The sequence below is a fragment of the Solea solea genome, chromosome 17, assembly GCF_958295425.1.
Source record: "Solea solea chromosome 17, fSolSol10.1, whole genome shotgun sequence".
NCBI lineage: Eukaryota > Metazoa > Chordata > Actinopteri > Pleuronectiformes > Soleidae > Solea > Solea solea.
In genome coordinates, this window is record NC_081150.1 from 15,253,146 (window position 1) to 15,268,987 (window position 15,842).

At 46.7% G+C, this 15,842-nt stretch overlaps 1 protein-coding gene across 1 annotated transcript in view; it reads right to left on the reverse strand.

Annotated features, from left to right (window-relative positions):
- Positions 1-15,842, reverse strand: part of fut8b (fucosyltransferase 8b (alpha (1,6) fucosyltransferase)) — an 86,738-nt gene that overhangs the window by 41,770 nt on the left and 29,126 nt on the right. The window contains exon 2 of the mRNA XM_058614174.1: positions 1,468-2,073. Within this exon, the coding sequence (XP_058470157.1) occupies positions 1,468-1,670 (203 nt within the window). The 5' untranslated portion in view covers positions 1,671-2,073. The remainder of the gene's footprint in view (positions 1-1,467; positions 2,074-15,842) is intronic.

Below are 15,842 nucleotides of genomic sequence, written 5' to 3' on the forward strand. Positions count from 1 at the left end.
ATAGTGAGTCAGCCTGTGACAACCTGCCGCCTGGAGTCTGGCTTGGCGCCGTGCCTCTGTCAGCAGTTTAGTGGAGGAACATAGAGGAGGAGGAGGAGGAGAGGTGAAGAAGGAGTGAAACATGGAGAATAAGGAGGCGATGGGCACAGTAGGGAGGGGCTGTGGCATGAATGATGGGCAGCTCATTAACTGCCTCTTTGCGTCTATTAGGGCTCCAATATAAGGATAAGATAGACTTCGGAATGAAAAGTGGTGGAGTTCTCCCCTGTGCTTGTATCTCTCTCTGTCTCTCTCTCTCTTTCACGCGCACACACACAAAATTGAACAGAGGACAAGACAACTTCAGTCTATGTCTAAAGCTTATAAAGCTTAACCTCTGCAAACCATTCGCCTGCTCGTGGCTTCCTGTGCCAGTTCCTTAGCTGTAGCTCAGAGTCTTAGAAAGGCACTGTAGCGCTGCCCCAATAAACTACTGTGAAGGCCCCGGTCCCAGATCAACAACCAAGCAACAAGCATGCAGTGTGTTGGAGACCCATCTGGACACTGGCCGATTGAAAGCTGCGCTCGCTCTTTCTGTCTCGTGAATTCCACCTTTGTTTTTCCGCCAAATCTGAATAATTACAAAAGCAAGGGATTTAATCAGGGACCAGCTGTCTGAAGCAATATGAGCGCGCGTGTTTTTATGTTTGTGCGAGCTGATGAGGGCCTCGCATCAAAGTGAATCACAATATCACAGAGGAGCAGCAATGGCAACATCTGAAGCTCGAGTTCCCGGGTAACGTGGCACGCGCGAGGACTGCGATCCCCGCTCACGCACGCGCGCACTCGCGCACGGAGATGCTCGCGGTGACGCACAGAGCCAGTGTTTGTGTGCGAGAAGAAGCGATGTCAGTGTGTGCAGATAAGAGCAGGACCATCTGTCTCTCGGTTACACATAGCTCGGATGTGTGAAAGACAGTGTGTTGTTAATGGGCTTGCACAATGAGCTATTGTCTGCCAAAAGAATACGTGTGAGGCAGCCCGTCCATCCGTCTGTCACATACCGTGTCTCTGACATTACCGATCAGCTGTGGTTTAACTGTATGTCACACGGACGACGTATTGCTACGTTCAGGCATTTGGAGGCTTAGTCTAATTCCTGGACTTTCTCAAGAGGAACAGGATGTTTGCTTTACTTTGATGCAACAATGTCTGGGCGGACGGAAACAAATCAAATCTAGTCTTCTTGCTGTATATGGCTGAAATATCTAAGCAACAGCTGTGCAAAAGAAGAAACGTCAACAACAGAATCTGTCCACTGCATCACTACAACATGAGTTAAGTGTAGTGCAGTGGTCAGGTTTCAGAAAGCCAGGTACGGTTTTAGCCACATTGGGATATGATTTAGTGGGAAAAAAATGGTTAAGTATTGTCCATAAGTGCATGTAAACACTGTAGACTGGTCAGTGTAAAGGATTTTATTGTTACCTGAGCGATTCGGCCATGCGCCGCAGGTCTTCATTCTGCTGCTTGAGCCGTTCTAGCTTTGCCAGGATCTTGGAGAGCTCCCGGCTGGACCGCTCCGGGTGCTCGCTGTCCCTCACCAAGTGACCACCGATGTAGAAGAGGAGTGTGCCCCAGGCCAACAGCACCAGGGTAATCCAGCGCCATGAACCTGCCCAGGGCCGCATGGTTTTTACCACGGCCACCCCGAAATAGCCTCTTGGTGTGCCTGTACACCCAGCGACCCGCCGGCCTGCCTGCCGGATGTGTGCACACACGCTCTGTGCCCCGTCACCACAAGTGCCACAGCATCAACCTTGGCATCGGCATCTTTGCAGGGATGGTGAGTGACGGATGAGAGGAGGATGTGTGGGTTTGGGACTTTGGAGTGTTTAATAAAAGGCAGCTGGTGTTTCTCCAGAGATCTCCACGCCTTTCCTTTCTGTGCTACAGCATGGCTAGCATGCTGAGAAGTCTGTGTTTTGATGGGCCGATGGGTGTCTTCTCCCCTCCACCAGGCTTCCGTGCTGATTGTTGTTTCCTGTTTGTTTCCTTCCAGTCCTGCAGGATTTCTTTTATTAGAGCTGCATCCTGAAGAAAGAGAGACAGACAGACAGACAGACAGACAGACAGGCGACTTAGTTGCGCTTACTGTACAGAGATTTGTTTTGCAAATACTTTACGTTAGATTATATCTGTTGATTAAACAGACGCAAATTGAAAACATTCGAGGGACAGGGCAGCGAGCCAGCCAGGCGTACAAACCCTGACTCATGCCTCATATAGTGCCATACAGACAGAGAGAGAGAGGGAGAGTGAGAGAGGATGGCACAGAGCAGGTCAGACAGAATGATAGATACAGCCAAGATGCTACTGACTGGTCCTGACATAAGCCTGTCTCAGCAGCCTACAGGATTGATCAGCATGACACAGCAATTTGCATTTACAAAGTGACATGCAGTCCCTGAGCTATGCTGCACTGCTGCGGAGGCAGGACCGGGGTGTTCTACTCGCGCATTACACACAAACACACACACACACGCACAAGTGTCTCAGAAGCGCTTGTAAACACACACAGAGACAGGCGACCACACACACACACACACACACACACAAAAAAAGAATACTTTTCTTAGAATAACCTTTTATTTCCTCAACACCTCACACTACATTCTCACACCTTCTCTCTGACTATTTTAAAACCTGATAGTTAATGCATTTCTGCAGAGAAGACTACCCACAAAGTTCTCCCCCAAGAACTTTTTCTTCTTCCCGGGTACCCTCTGCTGTCCTCGTAACCTACGTGACGGAACGTCAAGGTGATAAAGTGAGATCAATGGGAGAGAGGGGGAGCGAGAGGGAGAAAGCAACAAAAAAAAAAATCCCTGAATCATCACCTCCCTTCATCTCATAGCAGTGGGGGAAAACAGAAATGGAAGCGTGCCGGGTTTAGGAAGAAACCATCGCTGTCAACTCCTGAGCGAAATCCTGCCACGCAACTCAGAACAAGTCATGCGATGATAATATGAAGACTGGCAGGTGCACACATTTAAGTGTGTCTGTGTGTGTGTGTGCTTTCATTGCTGTGTACCACAGCACACTAGGATTATGCCAAGCATCTTAAGGTAGACTTTTTTTTTGGTTGGGGGGGGGGGGGGGGGGCGCTGGTGTTGACTGACATGCTGCAGCAGTGTCTCTGGTGTTTCAGCCTGTGACTGGTCCAAGACAGAAAGAAGTGTTCCTGCCGGAGTTCGCCTGGCGCGGCATAAGTAGGTTAGCGGTGGCTTGTCATGTTTACCTTGGCAGAATAGTTGATATGTGGGACACAAAAGGTTTCTCCGCGCTGCGGTGGCGCAGACTGTTTACACCTCACTGACGCAAACTGCCCCCCCCGAATGCAGCGGCTGAGATCACTGAAACAGTGAGGAGCGAAACTCGTCTCCTTCATTTCTTATTGAATGATGTGGGATTAGCGGCGCCTGCGGAGGCGCTCCTTCCTTGTCGCTGTTCCTATTGTGACTAACCTGGGTTGACACAACAGTGGCTCCTCTTTATTCATGCAGAACAAGGATGTGCTGAGCTGTTGTTGCATTATGGAAAATGAGAGCTGTGAAAGGGTAGCACTTTCACCAGCTATTGAAATACTGTGTCTTTACTACAAGGCAGGCGACAGCAACTCTTGCCATTGTGTTTCTTGAGCCACAACACTGCCTGTGTTCAGCAAACAACAACTGATAAATATGAAACTGTAGGGCAAGGAACCGCTGCCAAATTGGATTTTTTGTTGTTGTTCCACATATACTTCAACACGGTTGGTGTAGTGGTTAGCACTCTTGCCCTTGCAGCGGGAAGACCCGGGTTTGTGATGCGGTCGGAACCAGGGCCTTTCTGTATGGAGTTTGCATGTTCTCCCTGTGTGTGTGTGTGTGCGTGGGTTTTCTACACAGTCCAAAAACATGCAAATCTGGAGGTGTGAATAGGTGTGAATGTGAGAGAGTGACCTTTCGCCCTATGTCAGCTGGGATTGGCACCAGTGCCCCCGCAACCCTCTTGTGGAGGACAAAGCAGAAGAAGATGAGTGAGTGAGTGAGTGATATACTTGAAAGTGAAGGAACCCAGTTTATCCACGTCCCCACATTGACAGCGTAACAAATCTAATCATAAAAACTGTGCAGTGGCTTTTGTAGTCGAACAGCGAATGTGAAACCTCCCTATGCAGCTACATATTACAAATTCAATAAAAACATATGAAGTGGCTTCTGCACCAGTCTTACTGTTTCTGTTTACTTCTCAAGAACACGGCTGTGCACGGGCGACTTAAGCTTTGAGGGGATCTGTGCTAAGTCTGAGATCACCGATACGTTGAGACGTCATCATCGGGGATGTTGTCAGGGTTATCTCGAGGCAGACGTGGCAAATATTGGACAGGCAGTTTAAGAGATTTGCTAAGCAGGAAGTTGTATTGAAATGCTTTAGTGTGACTCAACACAAGAACAAGATAATTGAATAGTCCCCACAGAAGACAAACATTGCCTTCTTCTTTTACGGCCCAAAACAAAAGTCCTGTGGAGTGGAAGAGAGCCACAGAAGTACAGTTCATTTCAAAATGCCCTCAAAACAGCACAGCCTTCGTTCTGATTAAGTGGCAAAGGAGTGAAACACATTTGCGGCGTCCTCGTTCAATAGCTTTAGATAGCCGGGTTTTACAACTCAAAGAACGAGCAGCGTCGACGGAGTCTCATATCAGCAGAATGTGGCTTTATTAAAGGAAAAAAAAAAAATGATACTCTATAAACAGTTCATTCCACTGATGAAGATCTGGCAGTGTAATATTCCTCCAGAGATAAAGCCCAGAGTGAGCCCAGCGCTTTCTCAAACCTCTTACATCTGCGCTCAAGTTGCCATGAACAGGCGGCTATATAAATAATGGAAATTATAATCATGTCAAAATTTCCCCCACTGTGGCACAATCATTTCAAAGTTGGGCTGTGACAGATAAGCTGACAGTGGCATTTTGGAGAAATTGTTTCATATCTCGCCTCCTGTTTTCTGGAGCTGTGCATCTTCACTGGCCACAACGATTCGATTGGATTCCAATTTGTCAGGTAAGTGCTTCGATTCGATTCAATATCCTGAGCTCTTTATATACTCACGCACATGGTGGAACTACGTTTTCAACAAAATATTTAAGCAATCTGTTCGCACCCGCTTACGTGCCGTCACTGCAGAATCGCTCGCGCCTGCATCGCGATGATATCCAACACCCCAGGTCTTGGCTACTCCAGACAAAATGAAATATGTGACCGCTCTCTCTTGAACATGCAGTCCTCCTGCTTTATAAGTGGGAAGAATAAGCTGCCCTTTCTGTTTCTTCTCATCGGAAACCACCTGCACACTGTTCACCCCCCCAAATCTACTGCTCAACCGCGTGCTACCGACAACATGATTCAACATCATGCCCTTCGCCTCGCCTCGCCTCGCCTCGCCCCCCCCCCCGCTTTCACAGCACCTGGTCAGGCAGACATTCGAGGCTGGCGTGCTACATGTGGATCTGCAGGGCAAGCTGTCAGTGCCGTCGCAAAGTGTCCCAGCACCCACACGGGTGCCCGAAGGATCAGCAGAGACGACCTCTTCCCGTTCCTGCTGGGGAATCGATGTGACTCAGACCGCGGCAGAGGTCACGCATCAGTGGGCTCTGACCTGCAGGCAGCGAGCACCCACAATGAGGTCCACCACTAAAGGCGGCTTCCATTACACATGACCATTGCAGGCTGAGGATGAAGCTCTGAGGGCGATGGTAGAATATGACGGTAGAAATAATGTGAATACTGTATTTGTGTCTGAAAACAGGTAGGGGACGCTTCAACAGTGAAAGGAAGACACTAAGATAAAACTGCACGTAAGTAATGAATGTAGAAATAGCTATGAGACAGATAATGCTGAATGTGACCTACAATGGAAAAGTTTAGGTTCTCAAACCACGTCGCCGCCTGTTTGAGACGTGAAATTCTCTGATAAGACTCACTCACACAATGAATGGGGCAGCTCGCAGAAAGACAACAAGACAAATATGAACTGCAGTTTTCAACATTATCTCCCGCTGGGATGTTTTGTTGAGCATTGCCTATCATGAGAAACAGCCTTATTGACAGCCATCGCGCTCCATGCTTTAACCTGATGTTTGTCCGCCGCAGCTATTCCTCTTTACATAGTCACTAAACAGCTCTTCGGGTTGTTTTCTCAGCTGGTGTGGGGGTTTAGTCAAGTGACCTTTCAGTCTCTGGACTCGCTCTCAAAGACTGGGTCACAGTAGGCCGACACATTCCACTGACGCCGACAACGGTCCAAAGAGCGGAGGACGGCACCGTGAACACAGATCGCGACGTATTTATTCCAGAAAGCAGCGACAAAAACGTTGGCCCCCCGTAAAAGACCTGGTATTAACAGGCGTCTTCTGCGAAATGAGCGTGTAGGACACATGCTTAGAGATCAGATCAAATTTCCCTCGCCTGACCTCAAGTACTCTGACATATTTTCTGCTCATGAGATCACTTGTGTTTTTAGCAAGTGTGAGTGCACAGATGCGACTTATGTAAGTGTTTGCACAAGTGGCAGAAAGAGAGAGAGAGAGACCCAGAGGTACTGATTAGAGGAAGTCAGCTGAGGAGGCGGTCTTCAGTCTGCCTGAGGATGGATTGTGTTCATGCAGCTCAGGAATGTGGTCACTATTGTCCTAAATCCACAGATGAGAATGGGATTTCTCAATGGATCGGATCGAAGCACACGTTCAGGACGGACTCTGGGGGTTCAAAACCCGTACCAGATCACCCTGGACCAAGTCTGAACCGGGTCCAAATGCATTCCCAGTGCGATCCTGAACATCAGTGAACATCTGACGGGACTCGGCAGCAAAGTGCTCCCACTCTCAGAGCTGCCTCTCCTTTTCTCGCATGGCTCGGAGCCAAGATGCGGAGACACCCTGAGCTTTTTGGGTGGCCCCCGGTGTTTTATACGCAGACATACACCCTCTCACACACACACACTCACACACAGGAGAGTGGTGAATATTTCATGAGCTGGTGTTTACTTCACAGCATTTCCAAGCTGAATGTGCAGGAATCCATTAACTTGGGCTGAATGTGAGAGGGGGAGAGGGAGACTCTGGCGTGGATACGAGCGTGAGGAAAGCGAAGAAAACCGAATGATGGTGAGTCAGGAGAGGGATCTGAGAAATTCCAATCAGATTTTTAGAGCTTTACACAGCACAGCGCTGCTCAAGGTCTCTAATGACCTTGCTTTTAACAGTTGGAGAGGGAGAGAGTCAAATTCTTTTAGACTTGAATGCAACCTTTGACACAGTGATGATGCCATTTTAATTCAGAGGTATCTTCCAATGTATTGAGAGAGTTTTCTTAGCACCAGACCTTGGAGAGCCACAGGAGCTTTGCTTGCTATTTGTGAATTTAAAAAAAATCAATTGTCAGCTCAGGCAGGTCTCACATTTGTAGCTTATCTTTGTCAGATCTTATCACAGAGGTGCCTTTAGTTACTGCAACAAGCCCAAATGTTAGAGCGCAGATATGGTGGTTGCACTTGACTTAATAGCAACATGAAAGCAAATACACACAGCCCCAAAACTGTAGGCATGACGTCAGTAGAAGGTTATTTTAGGCCAATGTAACAGTCAACATCTAATGGTGAGAACCCAACATTTCAGAAGGGGTTTTGTACTCCAAGAGTGGCACACTTCATTTGGTATCAAAGTCAAGAACAACCGGCTCTCCTTCAAGGTTATCTCTATGGAAAACTCATTGACGACACAGGAAACACACCTGCACACACATTCAAATATGCACACGTGCTCACACACTGACACAAAGATAGGTGTGTACACACACACACACACACACACACAGACATGACGGTGGGGGTGTGGGGCAATTTGTTTGTGGAGGTAATTTACGCAAAGTGATTTTTAAATTGGACGGAGAAATATGTGATTACCGGTAAAAAGCACCCTTCAACCCGACATGTCACCTGACAAGTGGGGATGGACCTCCGAGGTCAGACGTGGTCAAGGACGGTGCTGTAAATTCATGTCGGGGGAGGGTGATTAACTGGTTCTGTAATACCGAGGGTGTGCTGCGGGTGAGCTGAAAAATGAAGAGTCGGTGCCGCTCGTCTGGAGCACACTGTACAATGGCGATGGGAGGAATGAGATTATCATCAGTGCTATCTTTTATTTCATATGATGAAATAGAATCTCCTGAGAAACAGGGGAAGATGAAGGGTTGAGTTATACAGCATATGCCACTTGAGCTATATTGCTGCTCAGATCCACACAAAGACACAGACACTCTCACTTCCTGCTTGTTCCAGTTCCAGTTCCTCATAACAAGTCCCGGTGACAGTTGACCTTTCACGGTGTGGAGTGCCAGGGACAAGCTTGGAGAGGAGGTGGGGGCAGTGAGGGAGAGTGAAGGCGCCTGTGGTGACCTGACACAGAGGGTGCCAACCTACATTCAGTCACTTCAAAAATGGTTTAATGACTGACTGACACACGAAAAGGTCTGAAAGGTAGGAATAATAGAAGGAAATCGGTGGCTTGAGAGGAAGCAAAGATCAAGAGGAATAATAAATTAAAAAAAAAGGAGCGGGGGGGGGGAGAGCAGCTACAGTTACACAGACCTAAATTGTGAGATTTTTATCGTCTGAATATTGTGTGAGTAATGTGATACCCACTGAATATGGATTTCACATGGATAACAATAAGACAAGACCTTTGAAACACGACTTGGACGTGGTCATGTTCGCTTTGTGATAACGGCTCAGCGAGAGTTGGCTGCAGTCGCGGACGCGTAGTGTAAGGTAATTAGCATTTTCAGGTTAAACGTGGATACGCGACTGCGTTAAAAAGAAAAGAAAAAATGCAGCACTTATGTGCTCGGTAGAGATGTAACGATATGAAAATTTCATATCACGGTTATTGTGACCAAAATTATCACGGTTATCAATATTATCACGGTAATGTTCCAAAAGTACTGAGCACACACACTGAAATCTATTAACCAAGTTTTATTTAAAAAAATATATTTTATATTATATGATGATTATTATTATTATTATTAATTATCATCTGACTGACACGCGCGCACACACACACACACAAGCAGGTCCTCACTCTGTGTCGGACAATAATGAAGTAGCAGCAGTCGTACACAGCATAAAAATAAAATAAAAAAACACAGAAACAAACACATTTTGCTCTGCTACGGTACGTGTCGTCTGCACACACTACTCGCTTTCTCTGATAGCGCCCAATAACATGTATTTTTACAGGAGTAACGTTAGGTAACACTTAACTTAGGTTTCCTTTATTGAGAAAATAGGAACGTTTTACGTTTCCCATTATTCTGAAATCCCGTGTTTGTTGACTTACTCGCTGAAAAGTTGTGGGTAGTGGTCACGGAGATGGCTCATCAAATTGTAACTGTTACCCCCCTTCGCGGAGTTTTTTTTTTTTTGCATTTTCTGCACAAGGATTGATTGTCTTCAATTATTTTACCCTCAACATCCTTTAAAAATACAAAATATGCCCAGATTTCTGATCTTTTTTTTTTTACGGGGGGGAAATCTCTGGAGCGCAGGAGGCTTCAGCCGTGTTGTCGCTGGACAGACAGTGCAAACTGCGCATGCGCGCCCGCTTCTGAGCGAGTGCCGTTCAGGTGCTGCTGCTTCTCCAGGAAATGAGCAGTATCACTGTGAGTTTTTCGGTAATCAGTTGCGGTAATCAATCACGGTTTTAACGATAATTAAAATTTGAAACGGTAGTACTAACCGTCGGGAATTTTACCGCGGTTTATCGTTAGATCCCTAGTGCTCGGACATCAAAAATTACAGCGAAAAACAAAGTGTAGCCACAAAAAATCTGAAAGGGCACCACATTGAGTAAAAGACAGAGAAGGAATGTGTCTGAGGGCGACGCCAGCGGTTAGGGAACACCAAAGAAAGACAGCGAGAGGAATTGTCCTGATCTCCCAATAAAAGCAAAGATTGACGAGAAAAGGGGGCTCGGCCATCTCCTGGGCAATAAGTTACATTTCAAACACAATACGCAGTGCACCCCACTCCCGAGCACCAGCGACCTCACTCATCTTCTGCGACAGAATTTACCGTCAGCGGTTAACTTCCATTATACCCTGGCTCAGGGCAAGAGTGCCCTCTCCAAGGCCGAGGCATGAATGATATAAAGCAATGACTATGGAAGTGAAAAGATGGAGAGGAGAGCTATGGCAGCACAGGAGGAGGAGGAGGAGGAGGAGGAAGACTGAGAACAACAAAGTCGAAAAAGTAAACAGCACAAGAATGCCCAGACAGAGAGAACACCCAGGAAGAAATGTCAACGAAGGAAAAATAAAAAATAAAATAAAAAGAAGTGTACTATAGAGGTGGTAATCAGAAGAAAGATGGTGGCTGCAGACACAGAGGCAGAGGGAGAGAATGAAGAGTGTTCCCTAAAGGGGCTCAAGTCCTGACGAATACAGAGAGGAAGCTCTATAAACAGCAGTAACACACAGCTCCCACTGATTCATTGCTCTCTGCTACATTACTTCCATCCTTGTCTTCAACCTTTAGCACTTCTCCTCCGTGACCTTAAATCCCCAGACTGCGAAAACACATCACCAGTAACAAGTGACAAATTTATTCAGCTTCTACTCTTAGCCTTAAAATCAGTGGTTTTTTTGTGTTTTTCTTTTTTCAAAGACGAGTGAGAAGAAATATCCGGCAACGTTGGAAGGCGTCGGGCGGCAACAAAGCTTCCCGAGCATTTGCTCCAAAAAAAAACAAAACGAAAAGGAAAAAGAAAGAAAGACAGAAAGCGTTTGGAGTGGGTGGCCTTGTAGTGATGCTGCATATGCCCGGTGCCGAAAATGACGTGATGTTCATGGTCAATACGTCAAATAAGAAATCTCTCGACGCTCGGCTCCGTCCAATTCACGCTCCGTGTTTTTCTCCAGGTGCTACAGTTTCCTCTCACACACACACACACACGCTCCAAAGACACGCACGTGAGAAGGAATAAAACCTTGAAATTGGCAACCGCTGCGTGCTTTGGTCTGTGTTGGCCTTCTGATGGACCGGTGAATTGCATGAATAAATATTAAAGTGAAATATGAAATTAATAATTAACCAGTTGAGATGGGCGTCTTTGTGCCGTGCTGCTGCTGCTGCCTGACGGTATCTGTGCGGGCGCGTGTGCCGCTGTCCTCTTTTCAACTCCACACTACTACTCACCGCTTTTTGTTGCTGCTTTCCCTCTTAACTCCATTTCATCCTCCTCAACTTAACAGATTTTTTTTTTTTTTTTCCTTTTACAACTTGACATTTAAACACAAAACCAGCGGGGACTTGCCTAGAATAGATTCGAGTAAGCGTGTAGTGAATTTACCATTTAATTGCTTTGCTTTGGGTCAGGATTGTTTGAAAATGTTAAAACACTATTTTCACTCACACGGATGAGAACTTACTCAGCAAAGTTGGGATTCAAGGGCTTCGATTTAAGCAATTCCAGTCGAATTAGACCGATATCGCTGGAGTTAAGGAAAGCAATTTCTGAGTTGGGACCCTAGCGTTTTTTTTTTTACTTTCTCATCCATTTTGCCTTTAAGCTTTCTTTAAATAACCTGTTGCTGTCGCTTCACAGAATCATAATGTGTGCATGCAAACACAAGCTATACTGATCTTCAGGCCCATCCTGCAGCTTCCGCTTCCTGCTTCCACTTTAGCTCTACATCCGGGATTGTGTGTTCCCTCTAAGCTCATCGCATTACACACGAACACTCCGTCAACTTGATGTGACCTGTTAACAATTCTTCGTGTAGCCGTGTGGGGAGTGGACACCCATTTTTTTGTTTGTTTTCTTTGGCCGACATGATTCCATTGAAGCTGTTGGGTGCAGAGTTTATTCTGGGGTTGGAGGAAAACAACAGGGAGGAGTTGCTGCTGCTGCTGCTGCTGCCGAGACTGATGACATTGACTCCCTTCAGCCTCGACTCGCCGCTGACTCGGATACGACATTGGTTGTTAGCGTAATGAAACTGACAATTACAGGCTACAGTGGCTTTTCATAACCGGGGGCTTTTTTAGTGTAGTCATCCGGGTTTGGCCCTAAATGGTTCAACTCTGCATTCCTCTGGAGTGCAATAAAGGAAGATACACGAAACTCACCTCTGAGGGATGAAATGTCCCCGCATGCTGTACGATAATAGAGAAACGCTGGCCACGCCGCTTTCCCTGACCCCTATTAACGAATTCTTAGAAAGCCGTCTCCTCGCCACTAAACATGACCTGTTGCTCAAAATCATATCAACGAACAAAAACTCAATATGTGGCGGTGCAGCGCTAATGCTCAGCTGATGCAATCACACGTACAAGCAGAATCCTACCCTTGTACTACTGCTCCACTCGCTGCAAATGAGCATATTTCTTTCAGCTCCTGCACTCTATCCTGTGCAGGCACCACTGAGGCCTTATTAGTACTTGGTGAAGCTATAGCAGGAGTTTACACAATGTGACTTTGGGAAAGCTAAAAGTGAGGGGGGGGGAGAGACTAAACACTTCATCTGCTGGCAGAACATTGTAATCCAACTGGGAGCAGCTGCATCCTTGATTCAGTAACACACTGACACACACTCACAGGTGTACACAGCTAGTCTTCTTAGGACAGGGGACCAACGTGCGTTCATTTGGACAGCTGTCCCCGATCCTTAACCACAACCTGCGAACGCCTAAAACAAACCTCAATCCAACCACAATTCAAAGCCGGCCTGAAACCTGACCAGTTCCTTAAGAAAATGAGATTCCGCCTCAGTAGGACAGGTTTCTGGTCCCCATAAAGACCACTAGTTCCGACAAGGTCTGTGTTTAAGCCAGAAACAGCCCTAGGGAGGCTACAAATTGAAGTGCACACACAAACACCTCCAGCTGCAAGGATCAGTCCTGAGAGAACCTGTGGGGACAGAGACTCTGTCACTCTGCGTTACATGTCGGCCATGTTGCATTTCATACACCAGTATGATACAAATGTTCCATTATATAATGTAATGCTTTTAACAATTGGTTCTGACACCAGTCTAGACAGCGGGGAAGTCCATCAATCTTCCGTGCCGTGTTTGTTGCTTATTCAAGTCCCTGGTGCAACGATTGGGCTTCCACCCTCTTACTCGCTCGCAGCTCCTGTTCTGCGAGTGTGCGTGCAGCCACTGTGCACAGCTGTCATGTGTCGAGTAAAAACACTGTGACTGACAGTCTTTGCTCGAGACTGAATATACATTTTTCCCTCCAGGATTGCGAAGGACGTTCCTCTGATTGATGGTATCTATTTATAATGGAGCGCTTCCTTTCAGGCCCTTTGACAGACTTTGTTTGTATTTCTCTTAGTCGGCAATGCTGACCTTTAACAGGCGGAGTATGCACTGGTAGGTAAACAGAGTGGGCTCGACTTAAACTCCTCCTATCAGCTTTTGCAAATCTCTTGCAGATTACACAACTCTCTGTCGAGGGGTGAAGAATTTGAGCCTATTTCTGCAGAAATTATGCACGGGAAGGAGGAGAAGCCGGATGGTTATCCCTGTGTGCCAAGGTTGCATCACAAACATAATCAATAATGCACTGCCTGTTGGGCTCAGCTCAGTTTTCATTCAAGTGAATCCACAGTGCCTGGCAGACCAGGGCCTGTGTCAACAGTCCAGATGAAAGATGAGACTTCTTGAAGGCAACAACAGCGACAGCAAAGACAGGTGAAGGTGGGACGATGGCCCAAGCAGATGAGACACATCGTGGGTGGACTAAGCAGGGGAACGAGGTGCACAGCGAGCATCTGCTTTGCCATTGCTGCAGACGTTGTTTGTGTGTCTTGTTGCACTTGATCTGCAATCCAACACACGCAGAGACAGTGGCCCACGGCTGAGGCACTAAATTGTAAAATATTGATGCTAATAAAAGGCAAAGCAACAGCTCTGTTCTCTGGTATGCCCACACTGCAACACTTCATTCCATACATTTCACTTAATGTAATCTACTAAAATCCACTTTGTCTCTCGCACTCATTCCTTATCACCGCTCCTCTTATCCGCCCTATCGATACCAGCCGAGCAGAGCAATGAAAGGCTTCCTCGAACGGCAAACTCAGCCCTCAGGCGGCATCGACAGCGCCATCTTTTAACTCTGCGAGCCAAAGTCCTGGCTGGTGCAAATGTAGTCGATAACATTTGAGTCCTTTAGATTCTGTCCCTCATGCTGATCATTATTTATGGGCCCTCGGAGTGCATTAAATATGAATATAAGTGACCACATTACATCAAAATCCACACATTTATTACCACATGCCGGCATACGCTAGAGTTATAACCACTGCTTTTTCCCTGATTTCCCCATGCGACAGACATGTTGACAAATAGGCTACCGCGGCAATATTGCCTTGTAATGCAGATGGTTTGTGTGCCTGCTTCTAAAAGACTGAATGTTCGAGTCATGTAAACACGATTAACAGACACTATAACATCTCACTGTCACAGCACACGGCTTATGAGCGTGTTTGTACATCCTTGTGATGACTAAATACTATTTGGGCTGGTCCTCACGTTTCCGAAATGGCCGTTTATGGGTCAAAACGTGGTTTTAGTGTCGGGGTTAGTTTAGGTTAAGATGTTGTGATTGTTATGGTGACAGTTGGGCGATGGGAAATGCATTATATCTGACAAGAATTAGTGTGTGTGTGTGACCGTGGACCATCTGGACCAAAGTACTAAAACATGAGCTCATCGAAAACAACTCGGGCTGTGAAGTGCATTTGCAAATTTCTTTCTTCCATGCACCGAAACACAACAAGCAGGATGTGTTTGTTTTTAAAATATTGTATCCTTTGGAAAAAAATAATAATAATAATAATAATTTGGAAGTTACTGAGCTAACAAGCTGTCAATTGGGAAGTTCTCCAATTGAAAACAGCTTGGAAACTTTACTCACATCCCTGCGAATACACAAATGTGGAAAAGCACACGCGCACATTTTGGACACGTTACGCAATCATCTGAGATCGGCTCAGCGAGCGCTGACTTAATGCATGAAGGGCGCTCGCTGGACCCCTTGTGCTGGTGTGTGTCAGTAGGGTGACAGTAATGGTCTAGTTTGGTCTCGGTCTGTCCAAAAGCAGAAGTCTCCCGCCCACCCCCCCTCCCCCATTCCTTGTCTCCAGTGTGTCTAATCTGATCGTCCCAATGTGTCCTCTGTGGTGTCTCCTATTCCCCTTCCTGTCGGTGAACTGAGGGCCAGCAGAGAGGAACGGGCTGCCAGCGCCTTGGCCTGGTTGCCTGGCTCCCCACTGCCTAGTCATTACTGCTGGCTAACAAGCAGAGAGCAAGGGACGTATGTGGCTGCTCTTCTCCTTAACTAACAAAGAGAAAGACCTCACGGGTAACTGTGGCGGCGGCAGCGGCGGCGGCGGCAGCAGCAGCAGCAGCACAGAGACTCAGAGTCTCCTTCTGGATCCATAATGGTGCTTTCTCATTATATGTTGTCTAGTGAAGAAAAAAGATGTTCACACTGGGCTACAGGTCCTTTGAACTAGACATTGTAGGGGGTAGAAAATGTAGGAACATTATGTACATAACCTGTCACATGTGTGACGCTGCACGTACGTGTTCTGTGTCATGCTTTTTTTTTTAATGTTCAACTGGATGTTTACCGCTGCTTTCATAGTTCCTCGGAGGGAGGGGGAGGGAGAAATGAGCCTGACTTGATTTGATTTGATTCCGGTGGCTTAGCCAGAGCTGGGGGTGACATGGGCATGGGCATGGGGG